Source organism: Drosophila biarmipes, chromosome X, assembly GCF_025231255.1.
Source record: "Drosophila biarmipes strain raj3 chromosome X, RU_DBia_V1.1, whole genome shotgun sequence".
Lineage (NCBI taxonomy): Eukaryota > Metazoa > Arthropoda > Insecta > Diptera > Drosophilidae > Drosophila > Drosophila biarmipes.
This window is the reverse complement of record NC_066611.1, coordinates 12,233,089-12,256,759: the sequence shown is the minus strand read 5'-3', so window position 1 is coordinate 12,256,759 and position 23,671 is coordinate 12,233,089. Positions and strand designations below refer to the sequence as shown.

The following is a 23,671-nucleotide window of genomic DNA, read 5'->3' as shown; positions in this document are numbered from 1 at the left end:
TTAAATCTAACTTGTTTTAGATATTAAGATGGTATTATAAGAGCTACACTTTTTATTGTTTTATACATATTAAATAGATATTCTAAGTCAATAAACTAAGTAGTTTATTATTAATATGATATTAACTGAAACCATTACTAATATTGTATCATATTTTCTATATTTTCAGGTATGTTTATCTTCAAAACCCATTTATTATAAATCTATGTAGAAAGTGGCCTAAGGGGTAAGGTTATGTTTTCAAATATATATTTTGGCTTGGAGGCTGTAGTTACCTAAGTTAGGCCAAGGCACTGCCAGGAGAAAGATGTCAGAATTTGTAGAGCCTGACGAATCCAGCTAGTATTAGCCATAAAGCAGCCACGCCTTGGGGGCGTGCTTGCCCGTGCCGAGGATGAAGTTTGGCAAGACCTTCGAGTCCCACCTGACGATCGAGTGGCGCCAGCAGTACATGCGATATGGGGTAAGCTGGAAAGCAGGCTAAATTCGATCTAATGTGTGGTATGTAACCCCCCGAGAAGGATCTCAAGGCGCTGATCAGGCAAGGCGTGGAGAACGCGCCCTCGCCTTCAACGTCCGAGGACTACGAGGTCCAGGCCTACTACAGGGCCTTCGAGGAGACCTTCCTCACCGAGTGCCAGACGGAACTGGACGGGGTGAACAACTTCTTTCTGGAGAAGATCCTGGAAGCCCGCCGCAAGCATGGCCACCTGAAGCTGCAGCTTTTGGCCTACTCCCGGGCACCCGGACACACGGGCAGCGATTCCTCGCTGGTCTCCAACCAGAGGGCAGATTCCTCGAGGCTCCCGAAGAAGACGATGACCACGCGCCAGCTGAGATATGCCTATGCCGAGTTCTATCTGAGCCTGGTGCTCATCCAGAACTATCAGTCGCTGAACGAGACGGGTTTCCGGAAGATCTGCAAGAAGTACGACAAGAATCTGAGGTCCGGTGCGGCGGGCAGGTGGTTCGTGGAGAACGTCCTGGAGGCCCCCTTCACGGAGGTGCGGCAACTGCAGCGCATGACCATCGAGGTGGAGGACCTGTACACGGCCCATCTGGCGAACGGGGATCGCTCGCTGGCCATGGAGAAGCTCCGGGTGCCGCCCCTGGGGGAGCCCACGCCGCCGGCCATGGTCTTCCGGGCGGGAATTGCCCTCGGGATGCTCATCATGCTGCTCCTGGCCACCGCGATCAGCTGTAGGTTGTGGGTATTGCCGTCTGTGGGGGTGATTTTTCCGTTCCCCGATCCCTGTTCCTCATCCCCAATGCCCAGTGAAAATGCTCAGGTTTTCTATCCCCTATAGATATCTTTATTATATTTATAACAACCCACCTAAGTCGTTAAGACTCTAGTTTTCTCACGTAATTTCTACCAGAAATTAATTAAGATTGCCATTTTAAAAATATATTTACTGGGCATTTCTGCACTGATAATAAAATCCATTATAGTTAATTTTTAAAGATTCAATATTAATTTAAAGTAGGGAAATATTAAATTTAAATATAATAGTTAATTCAGGAATTTTGAACCTTAGAATTAATCATTACTTAATAATAATTGAAAATTTGTTAAAGTAAATAATGCTAGAAAGATTTTAGTTAATTTTTTTGTGAAAACATCAAATTGTATCATTGCAGTTAATTTAAAAATCTTTAACTTTGATTTGAATACCCTTTTATCCATTTAAGTTTATAGAAGATACTTGCCTTTAATAACGAATTTTTTTATTACAATCAAAAAATGATCAAAGTATATGTACATTTGTTTAGCATGATTAGATTATTTTAAAATGAAGTTATGCAATTACATAGTTTTTTAAATTAAATTAAATTTTTTGTATTTAGTTTAAATATTTGAATAGTATTTTTAAGTTCACCAAGTAGATAATTATTGTTGACTGCTTAATTTTTTATCAGTATAGTTTGTGGGATCTGAGGTTATCTTTTGACTCCCCCTGCTCCTCTCCTATCCCATCCCATCCCCAACCCGCAGACTGGAAACGCGCTCCCTTGGAGGACGACACCCCGGGCGTGATGCGCCTGTACCGCGGTCCCTTCACCTGGGTGATCTTCAACTTCTACATGGCGGCCAACGTGGCCGGGTGGCAGCAGGCCGGCGTCAACCATGTGCTGATCTTCGAGATCGACCCCCGGAGCCACCTGCAGCCGGCCACCTTCCTGGAGATCGCCTGCACCTTCGGCATCCTGTGGGCCCTCTCGATGCTGGGCTTCCTGCACCACGAGTCCATGGGCATAGCGGATCCCTTCGTCTTCCCGCTGGCCCTCATCCTGATCATGGTGGGTCTGCTGGTGGTGCCGCTCCCGGTGATGAACTGGCCTGCCCGCTGGTGGACCATCAAGCTGGTGGGCCGTGTGATCACCGCCCCGCTGCACTACGTGGGCTTCGCCGACTTCTGGATGGGCGATCAGCTCAACTCGCTGGTCACCTGCATCGTGGACCACTACTATATCGTGCGATTCTATGCGATGAGCTGGCTGCGATACGATCGGGTCAACAACTGCTTCGAACCGGATGTGATAGTGCCCATTACGATGTGTTTGCCCGGCTGGTTTCGGTTCGCCCAGTGCTTGCGGAGATTTCGGGACAGTGGCTCCAAGTCGGTGAGCTATCTGATCAACGCCGGCAAGTACTCCACCACATTCCTGGTGGTCCTGTTCGCCACGCTGCGGCGGAACTCGGAGGGTAAACGTTGTCCCAAACAAAAAAAAAAACCAGGATGGGATCCTAACCCTAAACTCACTTCCTGACACCCTGAAACCCTCGCCCGCAGGTGAATATGCCAATACGTTCAGTAACCCGTACACCTGGCTATTCCTCGCCAGCTGCGTGGTGGCCACCGTCTACTGCTATCTGTGGGACGTCATCCGGGACTTTGGACTCTTCACCATCATGAAAGGAGAGCATATATTCCTCAGGAAGCAACTGGTCTATCCGCAGGCCTTCTACTACTTCGTGATCGTCGAGAACCTGGTGCTGCGGCTCTTCTGGGCCGTGGAGTTCGCCATTCTGTATCACAATCTGATGACTCCGTATAATATGAAGACTATAAGTAGTATCCTGGAGATCACCAGGTGAGAGCGGGGCGTTTGCGTTGCTGGTTCATCAATATTTTATTTTGGAAAAACGCCTTTCATCCCAAAGCACTTTTAGTTCTCTTTTACACCAACCTATTATTAGAATTTTTTGAGAACTTTCACTATAAAATGTAAATTTTGAATAACATTTTTATTACCAGTTCATTGAGTATATTTATTTGTGTAGTTTTTTTTTGCACCTAAAAATTATATTTATTTTTGTGATAGTCCTGTTTAAATATTTTTGTTTCATTATATTTTTTTTGGCTTGAATTTTAAATTAAGAATAGATTTTAAAGCAAAAAGTTTTATGAAAATTGTTTATCTATTAACAGGCTTAAACATACACTGAAATATTAAAATATATAGTAAATATAATTTTTGGTTTACTGTATGCAAAGCTTTTTATTCACAATTTAATTGAATATTATTTGAATTGATTAAAAAATCCTTGTATTTACTGGCTTTATTTTGTATTAACTTATTAAGCATACTAAAAATTCTGAAAATTTTAAACGAGAGAAGGGCGTTTTTCCAATTGATTTATTGAGGTGGTGAAACAGCCGGTGCCCCCCTTTTTGCTGAGTGTATTTCGCCCCCTGCCCGCAGACGCTTCATTTGGAACTACGTGCGGCTGGAGAACGAGCACTTGTTCAACTGCGGCAAGTTCCGTGCCACCAGGGAGATCCACCTGGCCGCCCTGAATCCTCGCCAGGAGCGCATGCTGGAGAGCATGATGGACGAGACGGATGGCGTGACCAATCGCCGCAAGTCGAAGGAGCGCATTCGCCTGGGGAAGGAGTACTTCTAGCGGCAGCTGCCGATCTGTACAAAATCCCCCCCTGAACTCCGTGCGATCCCCCATCGGCCTTTAATGGTCCGTCGTCGTCTTTAATTAATTCATTTGTGCAAAAATACAAGTCGGATGGAGAGAAGACAGAGCGACTGGAGAAAGGGAGCACGAGGAGCACGCGCCAAACCGGTTGACCAGCTGCACCCAAAAGTGGTAACTGCCCCGGGACTCCCCTCTCTGCCAATGCTCGTATGTGTGGTTTTATATAGATATATAGTATATCTTATGATCAGGTAACAATTGTCATTGCTGGAAAAGAGGAACCGAGGAGCTGAGCAGCAGGGCAGAGAGGTATCCTCGTGGCGAGCTCCCGATCACGGATCGCCATCGCCATCGAACAAGCTGTTCGCCAATCTCTTAATTGACTCGCTTCGAGCTTTGATTGGCCTCGTAATTAGCCAGGGAGGAGGGGAGGAGAAGGAACCCGAGGATGATCAGCGATCACCCATTCCAAACCGCTTCTAAAACCCCTTCTAAACCCCTTCCAAACCCCTTCCATTCGGGAGAAAGGCATTCGAATGGAAGAAATGTTTCGGTTTCATATTTTGTACAGCACGCTTTCTATATAAAACATTAACTGGTTGAACAGCCTTTTATTTGTATTAACAAAAGCAGGAAAAAATAATTTAATTATTGAATTTAAAGTTATATTTTTATTTCGCATACAATTTCTGAAAGTTGGAACTTCAAAAATAAATAGAATATATATATTTATTTTTGCGAAAATCTGCATTTTCAAAATTTGTGATGTACCCCTTACAAAAATCGAAAATTTTCTCAAAAAAATGAATTTTCCTAAAAGTGATCAGGATCGATAGCAGGCGTAGCCAGCTGCTCAGAACAGTCGTTCCTTTATCTGTACGCCTTAATTTTTAAAAATATAAATTTTTCTTAAAGTGTTCAGGATATCTAATTTTTGGTGTAATAAATTATTTTTATATCTACCTTTTTGATATTGATTTGTAATGCACAGTAGTGAAATGATACAAAATTATATGGAAGCTGAACGTTAATAGGATTTGGGGTTAACCTTTAAAAATTCCACCTTTCAAGGATTTGTTGAAGCATTAATTTCTACGTCTTTAAGAAATCCCTTCTGTAAAGGCTTTTGTGTCTGAAATCAGAGATTCAAGATTAATATATCCTTTTATAATGACTTCAAAATCAAATAAGAAGCTTATCTAATAGTTAAGCATGCTTGGGCTACCTTTTGTGTGGGTATAAAACCCTGAGGCATTAGCCATAAGAACAAAGGATGACTCCTAAGGAATTATCTCGATCCTTTTTCTCTGCGTTTTTTCCTTTGTGTAATTTGATACGCAATCAAATTCTTTTATTTGGAGATCATCGAAGCGAAGAGGAAGGCAATCAGGCCTCGATAGCTGGAGACACTGGAAAAAAAAGATGCGACTCAAAGCTTTGAGGAATTTTTTCTAGAGCTAAGAGATTGTTTGAAATAAATGTTTATAACTAAGGGGTAAACAATTATTAATTTCCTTTATTTTAAAAGTAATTCCCTGAAATTCTTATGGCGTTTCTGCCTTGGAAAAGTTGAAGTTTAGTTTAATTTTTTGTGATTTTTTCTGACTGCAACTTATCTTGCACTCGAGGCCAGTCCTCAATGGCCGACTTGAGCACGAGTCAAACATAAATTTACCATTGACTTGTTGATGCTGCTGCTGCGGTCGATGTTGCTGCCGTTGCTGCCGTTGCTGCCGTTGCTGCAGCAGTTGCTGATGTTGCTGCTGTCGCTGGCAATGGCAACTGCAATTTATGCTGCTTGTCGCGACTGGCGACGCCGGCAATGTCTCCAGAGAAAAGCGGAGAAAGGGAGACACGGCGGCTATTATTAATTGCTGCCGCTGCTGACGATGTTGCTGCCGTGTCAATTAGGCTGCCTGCACAGCAGCAGCATTGCAACACTGCAACACTGCAACACTGCAACACTGCAACATTGCAGCACTGCAGTATGTGCTGCTGCTGCTGCTGCTGTTGATCTTGGTACAGTTGGCCGCGCTGCACACGCGCCAAAAGCAGACCAAAACAAACAAATAAACAAACAAACGAGCGGAGGAACCAAGCCAAACCAGACGAAGCGAGCCCAAACAAACAAACAGGAGGCAAGCGGCAAACAAATCCAATGTGCGAGTGCGAGTTCGAGTACCAGTGCTCAGGCAGTCCCAGCCGGAACGAGTGGAGCCTGGCCAAAAGGCGACAACCACTGGCCAAACAAGGCCCAAACGGCTTTGGGCCCAGTTTTCTGCCAAGAGGGTTGCTCCCTAACTTTGGGACAGCTTCTTGAATAAATCTATTGACCAAAAATGGCATTAACTGATACGAAGGGGTTTGAAAATCTTTTTAGTAACTATTTCAAGAGCTGACAAATATTTTAGTATTTAAAATTATATAAAGAAAACTTAGGGGTAAATCATATACATACACTGGTCGGCATAAGTATTCAAACGAAACAAAAGTTAAATATACCCATAATTTGAACTCACTTCCCATAACTTTTGAAATCGATTAATGATACAATACTTTTCTTAACCCTTTCAGTACTTATTAAAAAGGTCTGAAAAATTACTTTTCAAACAGAACTATTAGTAAATGCGAAAAGAATTTCTCAAAAATAATTTTGATTATATTTTTTATGATTTTTTTTAAAATGTTTAAAAACATGCATAAGAGGTATATTTTTCATACATTTTTTTTTTTTCGACATTGTCACCTTCAAAAAATCATAAAACATATAAGCAAAATGATTTCTTAACAACATAAAATTACATACAACTTACTTATAAGATTTTTATATTGTGGATAGTAGTAATACTATACTTTTACTACAGTAAACCTTTTTTTATAGTTATATCACCATCCACTAGTTCGTGTGTAGGATTAGATGCATAATACCTATAATTTATGCTTTTACAAATATTAATAATTTTTTTTGATTATTATTTTTCTATTTAATATTAATAATATCTAATTGCTCCCTTAGAAGCCAGTGAGCTCCCCAACTGCTTATAATTCCCGGCCATGCGTATTCGATGATTTATGATCACTGCTCCGCTCCCTGCGATGTGAGTGCCCTCGGTGGGCAATGTCCAACTTTGGGCATATAGCTAAATATATACGTGGTTCCACACATGCACCTCGGCACTTAGATGGCCAACTGCAATTGCCTTTGGCAGTTGTTTACTATTTGCTGCCTCTTTGCGAGTGGAAAATGGCGCGCAAACAACAAACTGGCGTACAAAGTCCAAGAAGCTGATCTTAACTTGGCTTTAGCCCTTTTCCAGCTTTCAGCCAGCTGAGCTTGATGGCCAGCTCGTGCTAAATTTAGCCAAGGAGCAGGACATGTTGGCGGGCCAGAGAAGGGTCTTCGCGGCGCGAAGGAGGAGGCAGAACCAGTTTGGCCAGCTCGGGCTCCTTTTCCTGGTTTCGAGTTTTATGTGCGCGCGCGCGATGATCCCTCGTTGGCCCCCCGAGAGCCCCCTTGGAACCCCTTTCGAAAGCCCCTCGAAAGCCCCTCGAAAGCCCCTCGAAAGCCCCTCGAAACCCCTTTTATGGAGCAGCACGCGTCCATAAGCCCGATATCTCCAATATCCCCGCTTTTTATCGCCACTTCTCCTGGCCTCAGCGGGGATTTCTCCTGACGCAGCTCATAAATTTATGTGGCAGCCTTTTGATTGCCTTTATGCTGCCGTTTTTTCTCTCTCTGTCTTCTCTTTTTGCTTGTTAATTTGTGCACATAAATTGGCTGGCAGCGAAGTTCTACAGCCGAGTCTTAAATACATACAGATACATGTCCCCCTGCCTTCCCGATCGCTTGACGGGTCTTATCTTCGAAATTTTAGACAGACAGCTGCCCTTTTTTCGGGCTTTAGTTTCAGCTGCAAGGACTTTTTAGTCCTGCCAATGCAGATGGTTTTCAAATTGCAACAAGCCCCAAGAACGTGACAGATCGCAAAAAAACTTGCCTAACCAGGAGTTATAGGGTAGACTGAATCCAAAACCTGCATTTTCACTTCAGGTTGAAGTTTAAAGTGATGTAAGTAATTACATTTTCAGCTAGTAGCTGGTATGTCTCAGGTATAATTATTTTTGTCCTTAGGATACAAAAATATTAAGGCTTTCGGTTAACTTGCAGTACTAATAGCTAACCAGGAGTTATATATTTCGGGTTAAAAGTTAATGTTATAGTTGCATGTAGATCGTAAGCTAAATAGTGGCTTAAATATTTTTTATCAGCAGAAAAAGTAATAAAGTTGCGGTTAAACTGCGGTAAACATTTCTAAAGGTTTGGGTTAAGTTGCAGTAAACATACCTAACCAGGAGTTCAAAATTTCACTAAAATTAAAAGTTATGGTTAGAATTGGATCGTTAGCTAGGTTGATCTGCTATAATTTTAGATTGACAGAAAGAGAGAATTAAAGTTTTGGTTAAATTTCTGTAAGCATATCCAACCTGAAGCTATACATTTTGTGTTGAAACTTTAAGTCATGGTTAGAATTAGATCGCACAGTAGTGGCTGGCATATCTCAGCCAATTATGGTGCATTGTTTGCCCCGATCTCGCGCGATCTCGCGCTTACGACTGTGTTTCTTGGACAGACAGGGAGTGGATCATTTTCTGCCTGTCCCCGGGCACCCACTGACCACCCAATTCCTGGCCAACTCAGTGCAGGTCTAACTCCACCTGCTTTATTAGCATTAACCAGGCGAAACCGAGTCGATTGGGCAACCGACTAATGTAGATCAGCTATTGCGGAGTTGCGGTGACTGGAGGCGACCTTCCTCCCATTTCCAGCCGGCCACGCCCCCACTGCGCCCAGTTTTGGCCCGGCCATAATGAGCTGATGGATGTTGGCCGTTAGCGGTTGGCAGCATGCAAAATTGCAAATTATCATGACGGGGGAGAGGTTGCAAACGTTGGATTTCTTTGGCCAGGCGAATATCGAAGGCGACAAGTGATTTGGGCGAATCGGCAGCTGCGGCAAATGAATTTCGATTTAATTAGCCAGCCCAGAAAGCAGCAGGTGTTTGTGTGTTCCAAAGGAATGCCAAGTAATTGCCACAATTTGTTGCCGGCTGCTGCACGACCAGCAGCCACACACAAAATAATGATAATTGTCAACGTTTGCGTCGAATTCGCAATTGTCAGTTGGGCTTGTCAAGTGAAGTGTGGGGAAATCTCAAAGAGATCTACAAGGGTGCTGAAATTAATGCAACAAAATGTAGAAAGCTTGTCAAAAATAGGTAAATATAGTATTAGGGGCATTATAAAATTTAGATATGTTTTAAAAACTTGTCAAAATAATATAATTTAATAATAAGGATATTCTAAAATTAGGATTTATTTTTTAACTTAAAAATTCTTGGTTCTTTAGTATTTTTTCTTACCTCTTTTGGGGCTTATAAAAATAAAACTATTGTTGAAATGGAATTAGAACATTTTAATATAAGAAACCAAACATATCTTGAAAATATAAAATCCCAAGACAACAAAATTTGTCATCCTACTTTTTCATAAAAACTATAACCAAATTATACTAAATATGGGTATGGGTTCATTTAATTATATAAAATCAGACATATCTTAGAAATTCGAATTCCTAAGACCCTAAAAATATGTCATATTTCTCTATCATGAAAAGTATAACCAAACTAAGATAAGTTCATAGAAATAGGTCAAATTTGTTATACAAAACCATAAATATCCAAGAAATTCAAAATCCTATGACCCAAAAAATGTGTCAAATTTCTATATCATAAAAAGTATAACCAAATTATGATAAATTCATGGAGATGGGTAGATCTTCTTCTGCGAAACCACAAGAAGGGGGTCTCAGTGGCAGGGGGGCTAAGTGCCTAAGCGGCTTTGGGCCATCTCGCGTCTTTTGTTTAATGATAAGCTCCCATCTCGAAAGGCGCGCTTGGCCAGGCTTGGCTTGGCTTCGATTTCTGATTTTCGAGGCTTTTGGCGCGCAATATTCTCCTGACCGCCGCGAGTGCCACATAAACCAGGCTTCGCCGCGGCCCCGACGACAGGCCCCGGCGAAACTGGCCCCCAAAACAAAGGCTAATGGGCCATGAACCAAAAAGGGGAGTACGAAAAACAGAAGGGAAGATGGGGCAGAAGAAGCTACCTCAGCCTCCGGGTCTGCGGCATCACGAGCACAGTGCGTAGTGTACATAAGCGAGTGGTGGTACACCTTCTTTGTGGGTATATACCATCTGCCCCCGCAACTGCCACGCCCCCCGGCCGCAGCAGCCCACTTTGGCAACCTCGATAACAGCGTGTTTTGTTATTGTTATTCGCGTTTCTCTCGGGCCTCTGCCTTTTTGGCTGTGGCACGTTGAATTTGGGAACAGCAGCAGACGAAACTCGTTAGGCCTGAAAACGTGTTTTTCGCCCGCTCTGTACCCTTTTCTCATTTACGTGGTTTTCTGTCTTTCAGTCTTTCAGTCTTTCTGCTTTTCTGTTTTTATCGTTTTTTTCTGCTTTTTATGCTGATCTTTACAACCGCCATTTTGTCTTTGGACTCGAGTTCGAAGCAAGCAGTGCTTGGGAGATTTCTGGTTTTCGAATAAAGTCTTTCAAGACAAGCTCCAAGTTGTCTTGCTATAAAAGTTCATTTGCCGGGGGAACTGCTACTGAGAGAGAAGTTCCCATCTGTCTTGGGAGCACATTTCCTTGACTCAGGGGTAATTTGCTCAGCTCTACTTAAAGCTTGGCTCAGAAATTCGAACTTGGCTCGGGGAAGTTTATCTACAAAGTTATGATGTTCTTTTTAGACATTTTACATATATTTGAAAAGGAGTTGTAATGAGACTTCAATGAATATAACTTCAAAATTAAAGTAAAAATCTTTAAATTACCCATTTAATGGCTATTTAAATTTAGTTTTTTTTTGTTTCATATAAAATGATTTATTTATATTATATTTTTTGAGAGTTTTAAACATATTTTCTATAGACTTAAAGTGAGATTTAAAATACCTATTATACTTTTTACAAATTAAATTAAAAATTGATTTAACTTTTTGGGAGCTTTAAAAATATTTTATAAAAACTTCAAATGGTACAGCAATGAAATACATAAGTATTATACATTTTATATTTTTTGGCAATTGAAAATAAAAAAGCCCTTTAAACTACCCAAAAAAACATTGAAATCCAAGGCTTAATTTCCATTTAAAGTTACTTATTTTGGTTTATAAAAATAGACTTCTTAAAAATAAAGTTGTTAAATTGTTACCAAATTATTTAGTGTTTTCTTAATGCTCTCTTAAATATTTGTTAATTAATAGTAAAAATATTTTGCTGCTAAAATAAAAACCCGCCCAGAAAACATGCCCCATTTTAAGGCAGCACCCAAAAGTAGGCAACACACTGGCAGATTTCCCGCACACTGTGCAAATATCCCGAAAGCGCGAGAGCGAGGGAATTTCCCACCTGAGCCGCCGACTTCGAAGCGGGGAAATTGTGGCCGCTCGGCGTCGAGTGTTTAGTGTTGTTTGCGCTCCCAGCTTCGAAAGACGTCCGCTCAGTCGCCGTCGCAGCTTCAAACAAAACAAATTTTTTTTTTTTGCTATAAAGTAACAAAACAAACAAAACCATTTTGCTACAAAAGCAACAAACAAACGCTATTTTTTTGGTGAAGAAAAACTATTTTTTGTGCCTTGTGGACTGCAAACAGTGGATTGATCAGGGGAAATCAAAAACGAAGTACTGCTATATGCTGCCAAGAGCCGAGTGGCTCTTCAAGCCTGCTTTCGAGTGTGAGTGTGTTTCGGTGAGCGTGACATTAAAGCCAAAAGAGCCGCAGCAACAACAAATGGTGGCTAGGCTGTGGAAAAGCCAAGAAACCTAAGAAACCTACGGAGCCCAAAGAAGAGACCCAGCTAAGTGAACGCAAACAGGTGCGAAAAGTACAAAAACTACGAGAAGACGAAGAAGTTGCCCAAGAACTCGCCAAGGGTTGCGGCAACTTCCCTTGTTTTTCCCATTTTGCGGAAGTTGTGGAGGCACCGAAAAAACAAAAACAAAACACACACACAATGTGCTGAAAAGTTCTTGAGGAGGGACGAAAAAAACAACCATCAATATGGATACGGTGGCCATTAAAACCTCGCTGCCACATGCCCCATTGGCGGGGCAGCAACAGCCACAGCAGGCGGCAGCAACAACGACGAATGCCAAAAGCAACATTGGCGCATTCTTTCAGACCTGCAAGGTAAGGAACCGAAAAAACAAAACCAACAAAAATTGTTTAATCAACAAAAGAGGTCAATTGAGGTCAGAGGTCAGCTGGGGAAAAAAAACCAACCAGAACCACGAAACGCAATCGTAAAAACAACATTTTCCGTCTACGAAAACTGTCAACCTGGCCACTAAAACCCACCAAAAGAATACGTTCTCCATCTAACTATCCATCGTTCTCTCTCTTTTCGCTTTCCTGGGAAAAGTAAGAAATTAAAACGCCGCTGCAGTTGACAAAAGCCACAAAAGTGTAACAATTTTCGTTGTAGCGCACTTTTAATTGTCTCCATAGGTCCGATTCCCCCTCGGAAAAAGGAAAATACGAGTATAACTAAATTGAGGCGGGCAACAGGGCATGCAATGAGTAGAGGGGTTGAAGATGTGGAACCAGAGAAAGGTTCTGTCAAGGTACGGAAAAGATCGGGCTTCTGGAAATTGGTGACCCCGGAGTATACGTAGACAGGTTATGGTCATAAATATTTTATCATTCAAAGGCATTGATCCTGGGATAGAAAGGGAAACTGAAAAAGTTCCTAGAATCAGGATCATAAACTACAAGTAGTCGAAGTTAACCTGAAAAAGATTGGACTAATCCTGATGATTAAAGTAGAGGATCTTAGATATACAATATTTCACTATCCTAAGGTAATGGTAGGGCTAGATATTTTAGCAAGCCATCAGAATTTAAAGAAATTTTATGAAGATTGAAAATAAACACCTTTTTAAATTCAAGGAAAGTTGAAAAATTATAATACTAATATAATAATCATTACATCCCCAAAAACTAAACCCATCAAGATGATCGTGCAAATTAAGCAAATTATGATCTTCGATGATCGAGCTATCATCATGCGGCACGGGGCATGATTAAAATCATCAGCTTTCGATGGAAAGGTAGTTGAAGTGCAAATGTGTCGCATAAGACCATCATGTAACGGTGGACCTTACCCAACCCCACCCAAAAACTGGGCAGCCCGTGAAAGAAAAACAAACGCGGCGGAAAGTGAGGCGTTTATAAGGCGACCAGTTCCATTTACGCCGCTTACATAATCGAAAAAGCGAGTACTGTGACTATAACTATAACTGTGACTGTAACTAGTATATGTTAAATGGTAGCAGTACTGGCTTACACCAAAAGAAAAATATTATTTATTTTAAGTTATAACATTTGGGGCTGCATAATTCCAGTCTTCAGTATATGAAATATTTCAGTTGCTTTATTTATATTTAAATATCAGAGTTTATAATATTATATATATGTTTGGTATACAGTTATATAGTTTGGTATTTTATAGCCTTGGTATTTTTCTGGTATTAACGTTAGAAAATATCCACTATATCACCATTATATGATTCTAAAAGAGCTGCCTATTCCTTAGATGGTTGTTTTACTATCTTTAAACCTTCGACTTTGCAATAGTGATATGAGAAATAAGCAAAGCCACAGGGACTCGTAATTTTTGTGTGTGCAGGCGAGGGTTGATCGATGGCTTATGCCACATCCTGGCTCACTCAGCGGGACGGCACTTGAGCCTGCCGCAGATAGGATCGGATCTAAGCCCCAGATGAGATCCCTTTCGAGGGACCTTTGTTTCCCGGTTGCCAGTGCGCTCTATTCAATATCTGAGCGTGACACAATAATGCTGGGAGATCGGAGGAAGGGATCTGTGTATATCCAGGGCATAGGGCTCGGGCTGCACTACCTGCTCTCCGCCTCTACCTGTCACGGTGCCAGCTCGTTGTTTATCCTGGGAAATATCTCTAAATGCTTGTGCAACTGTTGCCTACTCCTATTCCGATGCCAGATACCATAGACCATAGACCATAGACCATAGGCCGTAGACCATCGACCATCTAGCATATCCCCTTTCCAGTTTCCCTTTCCCCCGCCCCGTGTTGTTGTCACAAGTCTCGTTAAACATTTCGCTTTAATTTAATTGAATTTCCTCCGCCGACGTGCTCTTGTTGTTTTTTTCTGTTTCTGTTTAACTTAATTATGTCAGTCGGCGCGTTGCAAGCATTAACCCTAACGTGCCGCAATTGTTTTACGCTCGAGTAAGAGACTCACACGGGCGCAGGAAGAGGGGGACCGCTTTCTGGGGGGTACTGGAACCTCGGGAGTAGTGGGTGGTTGTCGCCCTTAAAGCGCGGAAGTTACAGCCAGCTAAAAACAAAGCCACTGCAGCCATCTCACTCGTGAAAAATATTTCACATTTACCTATAAAGAAATTCCACATGAATAAAACTAGTATGCTAATCAATTCGAATGAGGCTGCGATTGATCAGAAACGGGGTGGGGGTGCTACAAGGGCACTGAAAAAAATACTCAGGCCTATTTGCTGGTATTTTTACTAACATTTTTTGTTATTACCAATCAAAAATATACCTGAATTAAAATGTATTAACTATTACAAGTCACAATAAAGCAAGGGAAATACTAAAGCCTACTATTTAGTATTTATTTTATTACAGTATTTTTTTGTAATGCTCTCTCGAAAATATATTGGTTTTATTTTGTAGTATTCATGGTGTAGTAATTAAAAGCAAAAGGTGTTATTTACTAATAAATAGTAAAAATACTAGTTTTATTTAAAGCAATAAAACACAAAATAAATATATAATAAAAAAGGGGCTTAAAAGATGAATTTAAAGTTAGCACATTTGAATCTTCCCTTTTATTATTATAATATTTTGTGGCTTACAAAATATTAGTTCTTAGTTATATCAGTTATAATATCAGTGTAATATCAGTGTAATATGTGGTGGTTTGGGGCCTAATAACACCAGCAAATATGCGCAGCTGCGGCGATCGAACAAATCTCGATGTTGCTAACCAGCAACAAACATCCGAAGCCGCAGCAACAGGTTGAGCATAAATTATGATCAAAGTTAAAATATTTTTTTCAATTTATCCGTCCCCCCTGCTTCCTCCTCTATGGCCGACTTATAGCTGTTGCTTTGAAGGGAAATTTTGTTTTTGGGTATTTTTTTGGTTGGTTTCGTTTGGTAACTTTCACAAGCGCATTATTCGTTTGTTGGTCAAAAGCGAGAAAATGTGGCCAAAAAGAGCTGGGGCGGCAGCGGGAAAGGGGGCGTGGCAGTTTTCCCTGGCAGTTTGTCGCCTAAGTCATTGGTTTTTCGTCTTTGGTTTCGCATTTACTAAGGCACGTTCTTCTTCGCCTTCAGCTTCATCTTCCTCATCTTTCGACCGCTGGCCCACAAAAGCCGCTTATGTAACCGAAAATCAGACTGTCAAGTCATGGCAAAAGACTAAGTGATTCGCCTAAAAATGGCCGAGATGCGGCAGATACGAAAAAGTGGGGGAAAAGATTGGGAAATGGTTGGTAAAACCGAAAATAGGTTGTTAGAAACCAGTAGCGGACAGAAGTACTGAAAATTGAGGTATATTTTGTGCTTTATAAAAAAAATAATATTGTCTAGTTTATGTTTTAGGTATTGAATATACATAATATACATATTGAACCATACATAACATTTTCAAAAGATAGATAATGAGAGGAACAGTCGTGTATTTGAAAATCTATGTTTCTATAAAATAAGACCTTAGATGATAGTACGATTTGATCAGTAGAACTCCTCACGATTTTCCCCATCTGTCACTTGTCGTGGATGCATCGGCGGGCCATATATCACCGCCGGAATGACCTGTGGACACCTACAATGTCCGACGTACCGCCCTCCACTTGGTTCCACTTCCGCTGGAGAAACACGTGGGCCCACGAACCACGAACCACTTAACCACTGGAACCACCCACACATGGCAGCCAATATAAACTAAGTTGAGTTCGATTTTTGTTTTCCCGCCTAATTGAATCGCTTTACATCTTGACCATTAGGTTACGAGTGTGGGCTGCCAGTGGGCGTGGGTCAGTAGCTTGGGTTTAATCAGCCGACTTAGTGGATTTAGTAGACCCAGTAGCACGTGCTAAGCCTCATCTTCCGGCTTAGGGAGAAGCAGAGGAAGAGGGGCCCACTAATGACTTCCTATTTTGGTGAACTTGTCAATCCATCGATGGAGGATTAATTAGCCTGTAAATGCCCAAAAAGACAGGAAATAATTTCCTTTTCTCCGCTTTGTGCATGGTGTTTCCCATTTTATCTACTTTTCACCTCTTCCCCTTGTATTTCCTATTTTGTTCTGGGTCTTCCTGTTCTTCTAACGATAAATATTAGTCTTAATTGTTCTTGTAATATTTATTTGTATTTCGTGTTGTTATCTGTCTTAGATGGGCCGTTTTTATGAAATGTTGTACGAGTTTAAGAATTTTACGTTCTTGATATTGAAATACTTGGTTTTATCATATTAAATTAATGATATATAGTCTGGAATGTTGTATAGATATGGGGAATATTTATTTATTTATTATATATTTACTAAATATGGTTTTTTGTAAGGCTTTTAAAGACCTTCGTTGATAACATGGATGAATCATGGTTCACTATTTGATTTATTTCTTACAGTTTGATCTGCAAGCTCTTTCTACAAAGGTATACATACACACGTCTGTGTTCGGCTGAGTGTCTAATACCATTATTTTCTCCAACTGACCAAGCATTTCTTTTCGGTTGGCCAAAAAACAGGCTCGTGCTTAGAGTTTTGTGGCGGGGACCTGGGGATTTTGGGGGCCTGATGTGTATTGCAGCTGCTCCGACTGGACATTATGGGTTCCTGAGTTTTCTAGCTGTTCGCTGACCGGTTTTCTGTTTTTTGGAGTTGAAGTTGCTCCAAATTGAATCGTTTTTTGGCACTAGAAGGGAGCGGGGCTTTCACTGGCCGATGGTTAATTACAGCCCTTGGCCCGGCTTAATTGATAGATCTATGTGCGACAGGGGAGGGGGCCTGTGATTCATCCAACCCAGATGAACTCTGACTTCGAAACGAAACGAAAAATCACCGAAAAGGCCGCCAAAAATGGGCAATCGAAGAGAAACTCCAGACGGGCTTGGGGCTTCCAGTCTCCCGTCTCCGGTCTCGATCTCGGTCTGCTCCGGCCACCCAGTCTGAAAAGCCTGTCCCGCGTCGAACTCAAGACCTGCGTCTGCGAGCTCCAAGATTTGGCTGGCTTTTGCAGGTTTGTGGCTGGGGCCGAAACTGAGCGCGAAACTGGTTTTTGGCCAGCATTTTGTGGCGCGACTTTGGCCAGCTCTCTTGAGTCTTTAAGCCTTTGTCTCTGGGGACACACACACACACACACACACAGACAGGCCAGAAGATCTCGGCGGCAAGATGGCGTCGTCTCAACCGGTTTGGGCCGCTCTTTTGTTATACACACAGAGATTTGACGGCGATAGCCTGGCTCCAAGCCCCTTCCCCAATCTGAGCTCTCTTCCCTGTTAGCCGTGGCAATACTAATAACGCTGGCCCGTTCTCTTTTGCAGGTCTTGTGGCACTTGGACGCCTTTCGACGCTCGTTTCGCGGCCTAAATCAGCACGTTTGCGGCGGCCAAGACTGCATCTTCTGCGCTCTAAAGGTGAGTTCGAAATCAGATAGTCAAGTTGCGAACCATTCGAAGATCGTAAGACATTGCTGGGAACAGTTTGGTTTTAAGTTAAACTAAGATCGTTAATATTATTAAGTAGGCAATAATCTTCAAAAAGCCATTTTAGGCTAATAATAATAATAATAAAAATAATAAAACACTATTTTAAGCGGGAAACCCTTAAATCAAGTGAACTTAAGTTGATCCCACGTATGTAGTTAATGTTAAGTATTTATTTAAAATGTATTTCAGGCTTGAAATTTTAAATATAGTATATTTATAGCCTTTCAAAATTGTGCCGATCATAGCAAATCTTACAACCATTTGTTAACTTCGAAACTCAAAGTTGGTAGCTCACAAAACTTGAGCATACTTTTAGGCAAACGAAAAAAGTCTCAGCGAGGACTACAACCCCAGACTCTTGAAGACCTATCACATTCTCAGGTTCCTTGCCCATTGGCCTGGCTCTAATAAAGCAATTAAGCGCCGGGGTCAGGTCAATTTTCCCAGTCGCCTGTCTGGCGTTTTCCAGATTTTTCGCAGCCCCTGGCTCATCTGCTCAGCTGCTCAAGTGCGTTTTGTGTTTTTTCCCCAGGCTTTGTGCTGTGGGTTTTACAATTTCTATTTTCCCAGGGCACTGGGGGAAATCCAGGGAAAAAACGAAATCCTTAAATCGGCAATCCCGAAAATGCAACACCCAATGACTCTACCTGTGCAGGCAGGTTCACACCCCCTCCACGCAACCTCGCATGCCCAGGGGTGTTTAGATCCGGGCCCCGGATAAGTCCGGGGATCCTGTGGTCCTGGGCCACTGGTCACGCCTCTCGGAACCCCTACTCCCGCAGGACCCTCTAGCGTGACTGACTTTCAACGGCTCGTTTGTCCTGTTCTCACCTCGTTAAACCTCGAATTAAACTCGAGCCGGGCGCAATTATGCAAATGCCCCTTGGAAATCGTAGAGGGAGTCAATAAACTTTACTTTCCCTTTAGGAATACCACCGAAATTAGAATAAACAGATCATATATGCCCTACAAATATTAAATATTTAAATATTTGACTTACAATATATATTTTTATATTTTTAAAATATTTATCTTTTGATATTTTTTAGAAAGGGATTTTAAGAAGACCAAATTTAGATCATCTTACGTTAAAAACTTTTGAAATTTGCATACTTTACCATATCATATAATATCACACACTGCCTTACACGGGAAATCTTATTCCCAGCTCTGCAGATCATGTTTCCCCCGAGATAAACAAAAATTGCCCTCCATATTGACTCCCTTTTAATATAAACCAAATGCATAATTATTCTAGAAAGAAAAAATCAAGCAGTCATCAAAAAGAGATCACGATAACCCGAAACAACAGAAAAAAATCAAGGGGACTCGAATGCAGGCGAGAATTTCCATTTTTTGATAAAGCGGAAAAACCGAGTAGAGAAAACTTAAGGCAGTCACCCTCGCAGTTTCAGGCGGCTGGTGCAATATAGAAAACCAGACCGGCGGATGATGATCGTCATTATTGCCATCTTGGTGATCATTAGCCAGAAGAGGTAGAGTCTCAGAGGCGGAGGACCCAAGCGTAGACCCAAACGGAGCCCAGAGTAGCATCTTCCATCGTGCTAACCCCTGGGCAAGCGACAAACTCGTGACGTTCGGGAAAAACTCGGGCCGCCAGCAAGCAAAAGGCTAAGCGACCGTACGCGACTGTACTTTTCGGGCCAAGACGCTCTGGCCACAAAACAGGGTGTTCACGGCTCTCGCTCTCTCTCCGACGTTTTCCCCTTCTGTTTATTTTTTTTTTCTTATGTTTCGCTCCTCAAACACTGATGACGACGAAGTGGAAAGTGTTGGTGACTCTTCTCTGGGTTTGTTTTTGTTTGACTGTTTTGTTTTGACTGTTCTACAGCTCTGCACCTCCCAGTGCCTCCAAGTCGTATCCCCCGAGTGCCCCTGGTAACCATGGTTGCCACTTGGCAGCAAACAAGTGCTGCCACATATTTAACGAGTGGAAGGAGTGCTGCCCCCTTTTTGCATTAATTATACGTATGTAGTCGCCGGCTAAATTAATTTTTACTCCACCTTTTCCCGCGGGAAGACGACGGGCCATTTAATTATGAAAATCGTCGCTGAAGACGTTGGCCTTTTAGGGCTGGGAAACTCCCACGATTGCGATCGCATTTTGACCGTTCCCCACGCTGATTGTTGCCATATCAGAGGGTTAAGAACCCGGCCGGGGAACTTCTTGATGAAAAATCGTCTCGACAGTTTTCTCGGCTCTGCCATGCCTGAATGCACAATTCCCATTAGGAGGGAACCCTCAGTCTGCAGTTCCATTTCCAGAAAATTTCGAAATCCCCGAGTTATACAAATACACAAATAAACGAAAGGACAAAGTCATTATCATTAGAGTGAGGCGAGCCGCCCGGAGACAATGTCCTCTTTTACGGGGAAAATGATCTAGCCAGATCTGTGTATCTTATAAGTACAGACCGCAGGCCCTTGATCGTGTGCCAGTTGCAGGGGCCTCCACTTATCGCCCGGCCTTATTTGCCCTCCAAATATATCTACTCCAGATTTGGATATTCGGGCACTGCCTAATCCGGCGGCCATCTAAAGTGAGTGCAAACAAGCAGTCTTTCGGGTTTCTTTTTATTTATTTCTCGCTGTTTGCCCAGAGTCGTCATAAAAAAGCAAGAAAATTACCATGAACAAAAAATGGAGTTGAGGGTGTAGTATTTACCACAGAGTTTATGGGCTGCGCCGGGATGGCAGGGCACGAGCGTTGAGGTGCTAATCGCAGATGCGGAGACAAATCCATTTCCATCATCGCCATGTCTCAATCAGCGTGATTCACTCGGCGGCCAGCATCAAAAAGTAAATAAAGAAGAAACCCATGTACATACCTTGCCGCTCTTTAGCTTTAATTTTGTTAAGCTTCATTTCGGCTTTATGTTGTTGATTATTTCTTAAATTTATTCGCTCGACGTGCGATATGAAGGTTTTTTATACGTTATACGTACGAACGACAACTTTTTATTCACCGCCTTGACAAAGAAATGCAGTCAATCGCCAACGGAGAAGCCATCCATTATTGAATACGTTTCGAGACCTCTTTGTCAGATGTTTTTTCTTAGTTAATTTGGCATTTGACATATTAGAGAAAGAACCCTCAGCTTGTCAATCCATCAGAAAGGTGTTTTGTTTTTGTGCTATCCATCTTCTAAGCTATCCATGGTCAAAATGTTTAAGCCCAAGTTGAGGGATCAGCTCTGTAGTTTTTGGGAAAGAAAGAAAATAAATTGTAAAAAAGGTTGGTAATATATATATTTTTTTTTTAATATTTTAGAGATAATACAAAAAATACTAATCATGTTTTAGACAATAAGTGGGTATCTTTTTCACGTATTTCTTTGTGCACCTGTGTGCAATGCAGTTCCTTTCGCTGCTGCATCTGGGTGTCTTGGGCAATTGATCTGGGACGCCATCAATCAACGGGCCCTGCACTGCCGCAGTCTCCCCATGAGTCACACCTGGACTCCAGCTTCGAGGCCCCACTCTCGCTTCTTTTTGAGTCATGGACTCGTTGGCGGGTGGATGGTCTTAAAGCCAACTTTGAACCCAGCGAAGAAAGGGGCCTTTTGTTTCTTTTTTGGGAACTAAACTGCAGCATCGCCATCTCCCTGACACACGATAACGTGTGTGGCTCTTACCACTGCACTCACCCACCAGCGAGATAAAACCCAGATTTTTCCTTCGCTTCGTCTTAATCGTATTATTTGGCCCACACGTTTTATGGTTGATCGAATTTATTAAGGTTTTCCAGGGAATCGCAGCGGTTTTTTCAGGTTTTTTTTCGCTTTCGTAGGGTTGCGCATGCGCATGCGCACGCGTTTCGCTGGCGTTTCCGCCTTTACAGGCTGACTCATAAATCCAAGATCTGCAGAGATCTGCGCAACCATGGCCACAGACTCCAAGACTGGTCTTTGGTTTTAGGTCTCTGGACTCTGGTCGCCCCTATAAAATGATTCTCCACTATTATCTAAGTTGCAAGATGATGGGGTCTTTTCTTGCATTTGTCATGCGCCTGGAGGTAAATCTCTGAGGAGCACAGGGTGTTTCTGCGAGAGTGGAGAGTCTCAAGAGCGGAGAGAAAGAGATTCGTCGCTTACCTGCCCAGAAATTTACCTGTTTGGCCTACTACAAGACAAACTCCCCCGTTTTCGAGCTCGGATTCGGGTTCGGGTTCGGGTTCGGGTTCGGGTTTCTCGCGTTTCTCAGGTTTGCTCAGGTGAGTTCAGCGCGCACTGTTGATATAACTGAAGTTCTTGTTCCCCTGGAAAACCAGTTTCTCCCGCCAGCCTCTGCCTCTGCCGTGAGTCCGCTCTTGGCCAAACATCTCTCCCGGCCGCTCTTCTGGCCATCCGAAAGCCAAACGAGTTTCAGTTGCGAGGCAAATTCAGCAGTCGACGGACGTGTTTTAATCGGCGGTCGCTCGCTCTACCCACAAATCCCAGCCAGAATCGAATCCCCGCTGGAAACCGGAGTGTAGAATTGCGCGCGCGGCAAAGAGAAACGCCAAATGCTGATTCCTAACAACTTCGAATAGAACTCATTTTTTGTTCTGGTGCCTGCGAAAAAGTTTAACCCCCCAAAATATATAAATATCAAATACAAAGCGTTACCGAGTTGTGCTGAGATCAAGATAAATCATTGGAATATACACAGAGAACAAGAAATGTTTGCGTAAGTGGAAGACTTAAACAAAAGACTGCGATTTTTGGCCAGTTCTTGGGGCTTATCAAGTAAAGGAGGTCTCCAAAAACGATCTTAGTTCGCTGCTGTTCACATGGAATTACCTGTTTTGGTTGCCTATTGATTCTTTGATATTCGTCGGGCATGTGGGTCCGGTTCGCTTAAGAAATCATAGCGGTCTCCGAGTGGTTTAAGACCGCCAACCGCCAACCGCCGACTGGCAACTTGTTTTCCCTCACCTTTTGTGAAGATCTTTTGGTATGTAAATGCCTGGCAGCCCGCACAGCCTTCGTGGAAACCTGTAGCCGGGCGGGTACAGTGGGCACTCTCCTGATGCATTTATGCTGCTGATTAACGATTAATCTGTGCGCCGCACGCAGCCTCGCCGCAAATAGGTATTACGATTTCTCAAGACCCCTGCGTTTCCCTAGGGAAAGTCCAGGGCAACACGCGATCTGCGATCTGCGATCAGCGATCTGCGCTTTTTTTTCGCTTCCAAATGGGGAGTGTTTCGCTTGGAGTTTACAATTTGCATGGACAAGCCGCTGCACTCCACTCCCTCAATTGAAATGCAGGCCCTCAGCCCGAAGTTGGGTTCCTTCTCGCCACTCCAGCCGTTTGTCACTAGCCCGGCCATCATCATCATTACCAATATTATCATGGCCATCAGAATGCCGCCACTTCTTCGGCGACTTCTTCGACTTCTTCGCCTTCTTCGACTTCTTCGCCTTCTTCGACTCTTCTGCCCCAGTCGCATATTAAGCGGCAGATTTGTGTATTTATGGTTAATTCTTGGGCCTCCGACGCCTGCCTGGCATATGTAAATATGCGAGTGGAAAGATATAGCCATTAGCTGGGTGTTTGGCAGTCGCCTCACGTGCGGAAATCACCACACAGCCACAGGTTGTCGTCGTCGCACTGCCACTGCCCCTTTCACCTTTCTGGGCGGGGGGAAGAGGTCTTGGAAAGCCCAGAGATTTTCATATGACAAGGTTCCATATAGCATTTTGAATAATTTTGAATATTTTTATTTTGGGGTCCCAAATGGTCGTGTATTTTATATGTCTTGGGCTTCCTAGGATACAACTTTTAAAACTTGTTCCATGATCTATCTATAATTCTTCAAAATAACTTTGAATTTTTTAAAGGAATTCCTTTATTTTAGGATCTTTAATGGTAAAATATTCAATAT

The 23,671-nt window shown here is 42.5% G+C and overlaps 2 protein-coding genes across 5 annotated transcripts in view; both read left to right on the top strand.

Moving 5' to 3' along the window:
- Positions 1–23,671, top strand: part of LOC108025805 (uncharacterized) — a 57,425-nt gene that overhangs the window by 22,483 nt on the left and 11,271 nt on the right. Inside the window, exons 1-2 of one of the 3 annotated variants that reach the window (XM_044093731.2) lie at positions 11,480–12,190; positions 17,617–17,709. In XM_044093731.2, the coding sequence (XP_043949666.1) occupies positions 12,062–12,190; positions 17,617–17,709 (222 nt within the window). In that variant the 5' untranslated portion in view covers positions 11,480–12,061. Of the gene's footprint in view, positions 1–11,479; positions 12,191–17,616; positions 17,710–22,181; positions 22,471–23,671 lie in introns of those variants that run through there. The other 2 variants (XM_044093730.2, XM_044093729.2) reach the window with 2 other exon arrangements.
- On the top strand, positions 295–4,534 carry LOC108025804 (xenotropic and polytropic retrovirus receptor 1). 2 transcript variants are annotated; one of them, XR_007764618.1, is made up of 6 exons: positions 295–463; positions 522–1,200; positions 1,997–2,707; positions 2,796–3,096; positions 3,709–4,105; positions 4,186–4,534. XR_007764618.1 is itself a non-coding variant. In XM_017096448.3 (5 exons), exons 1-5 carry the CDS (start codon positions 395–397, stop codon positions 3,908–3,910), a joined length of 1,962 nt encoding a protein of 653 aa, XP_016951937.1. In that variant the 5' UTR covers positions 295–394; the 3' UTR covers positions 3,911–4,534. The 2 variants fall into 2 exon arrangements, 1 of the variants encoding a protein (XP_016951937.1); XM_017096448.3 differs by having other exon boundaries at positions 3,709–4,534.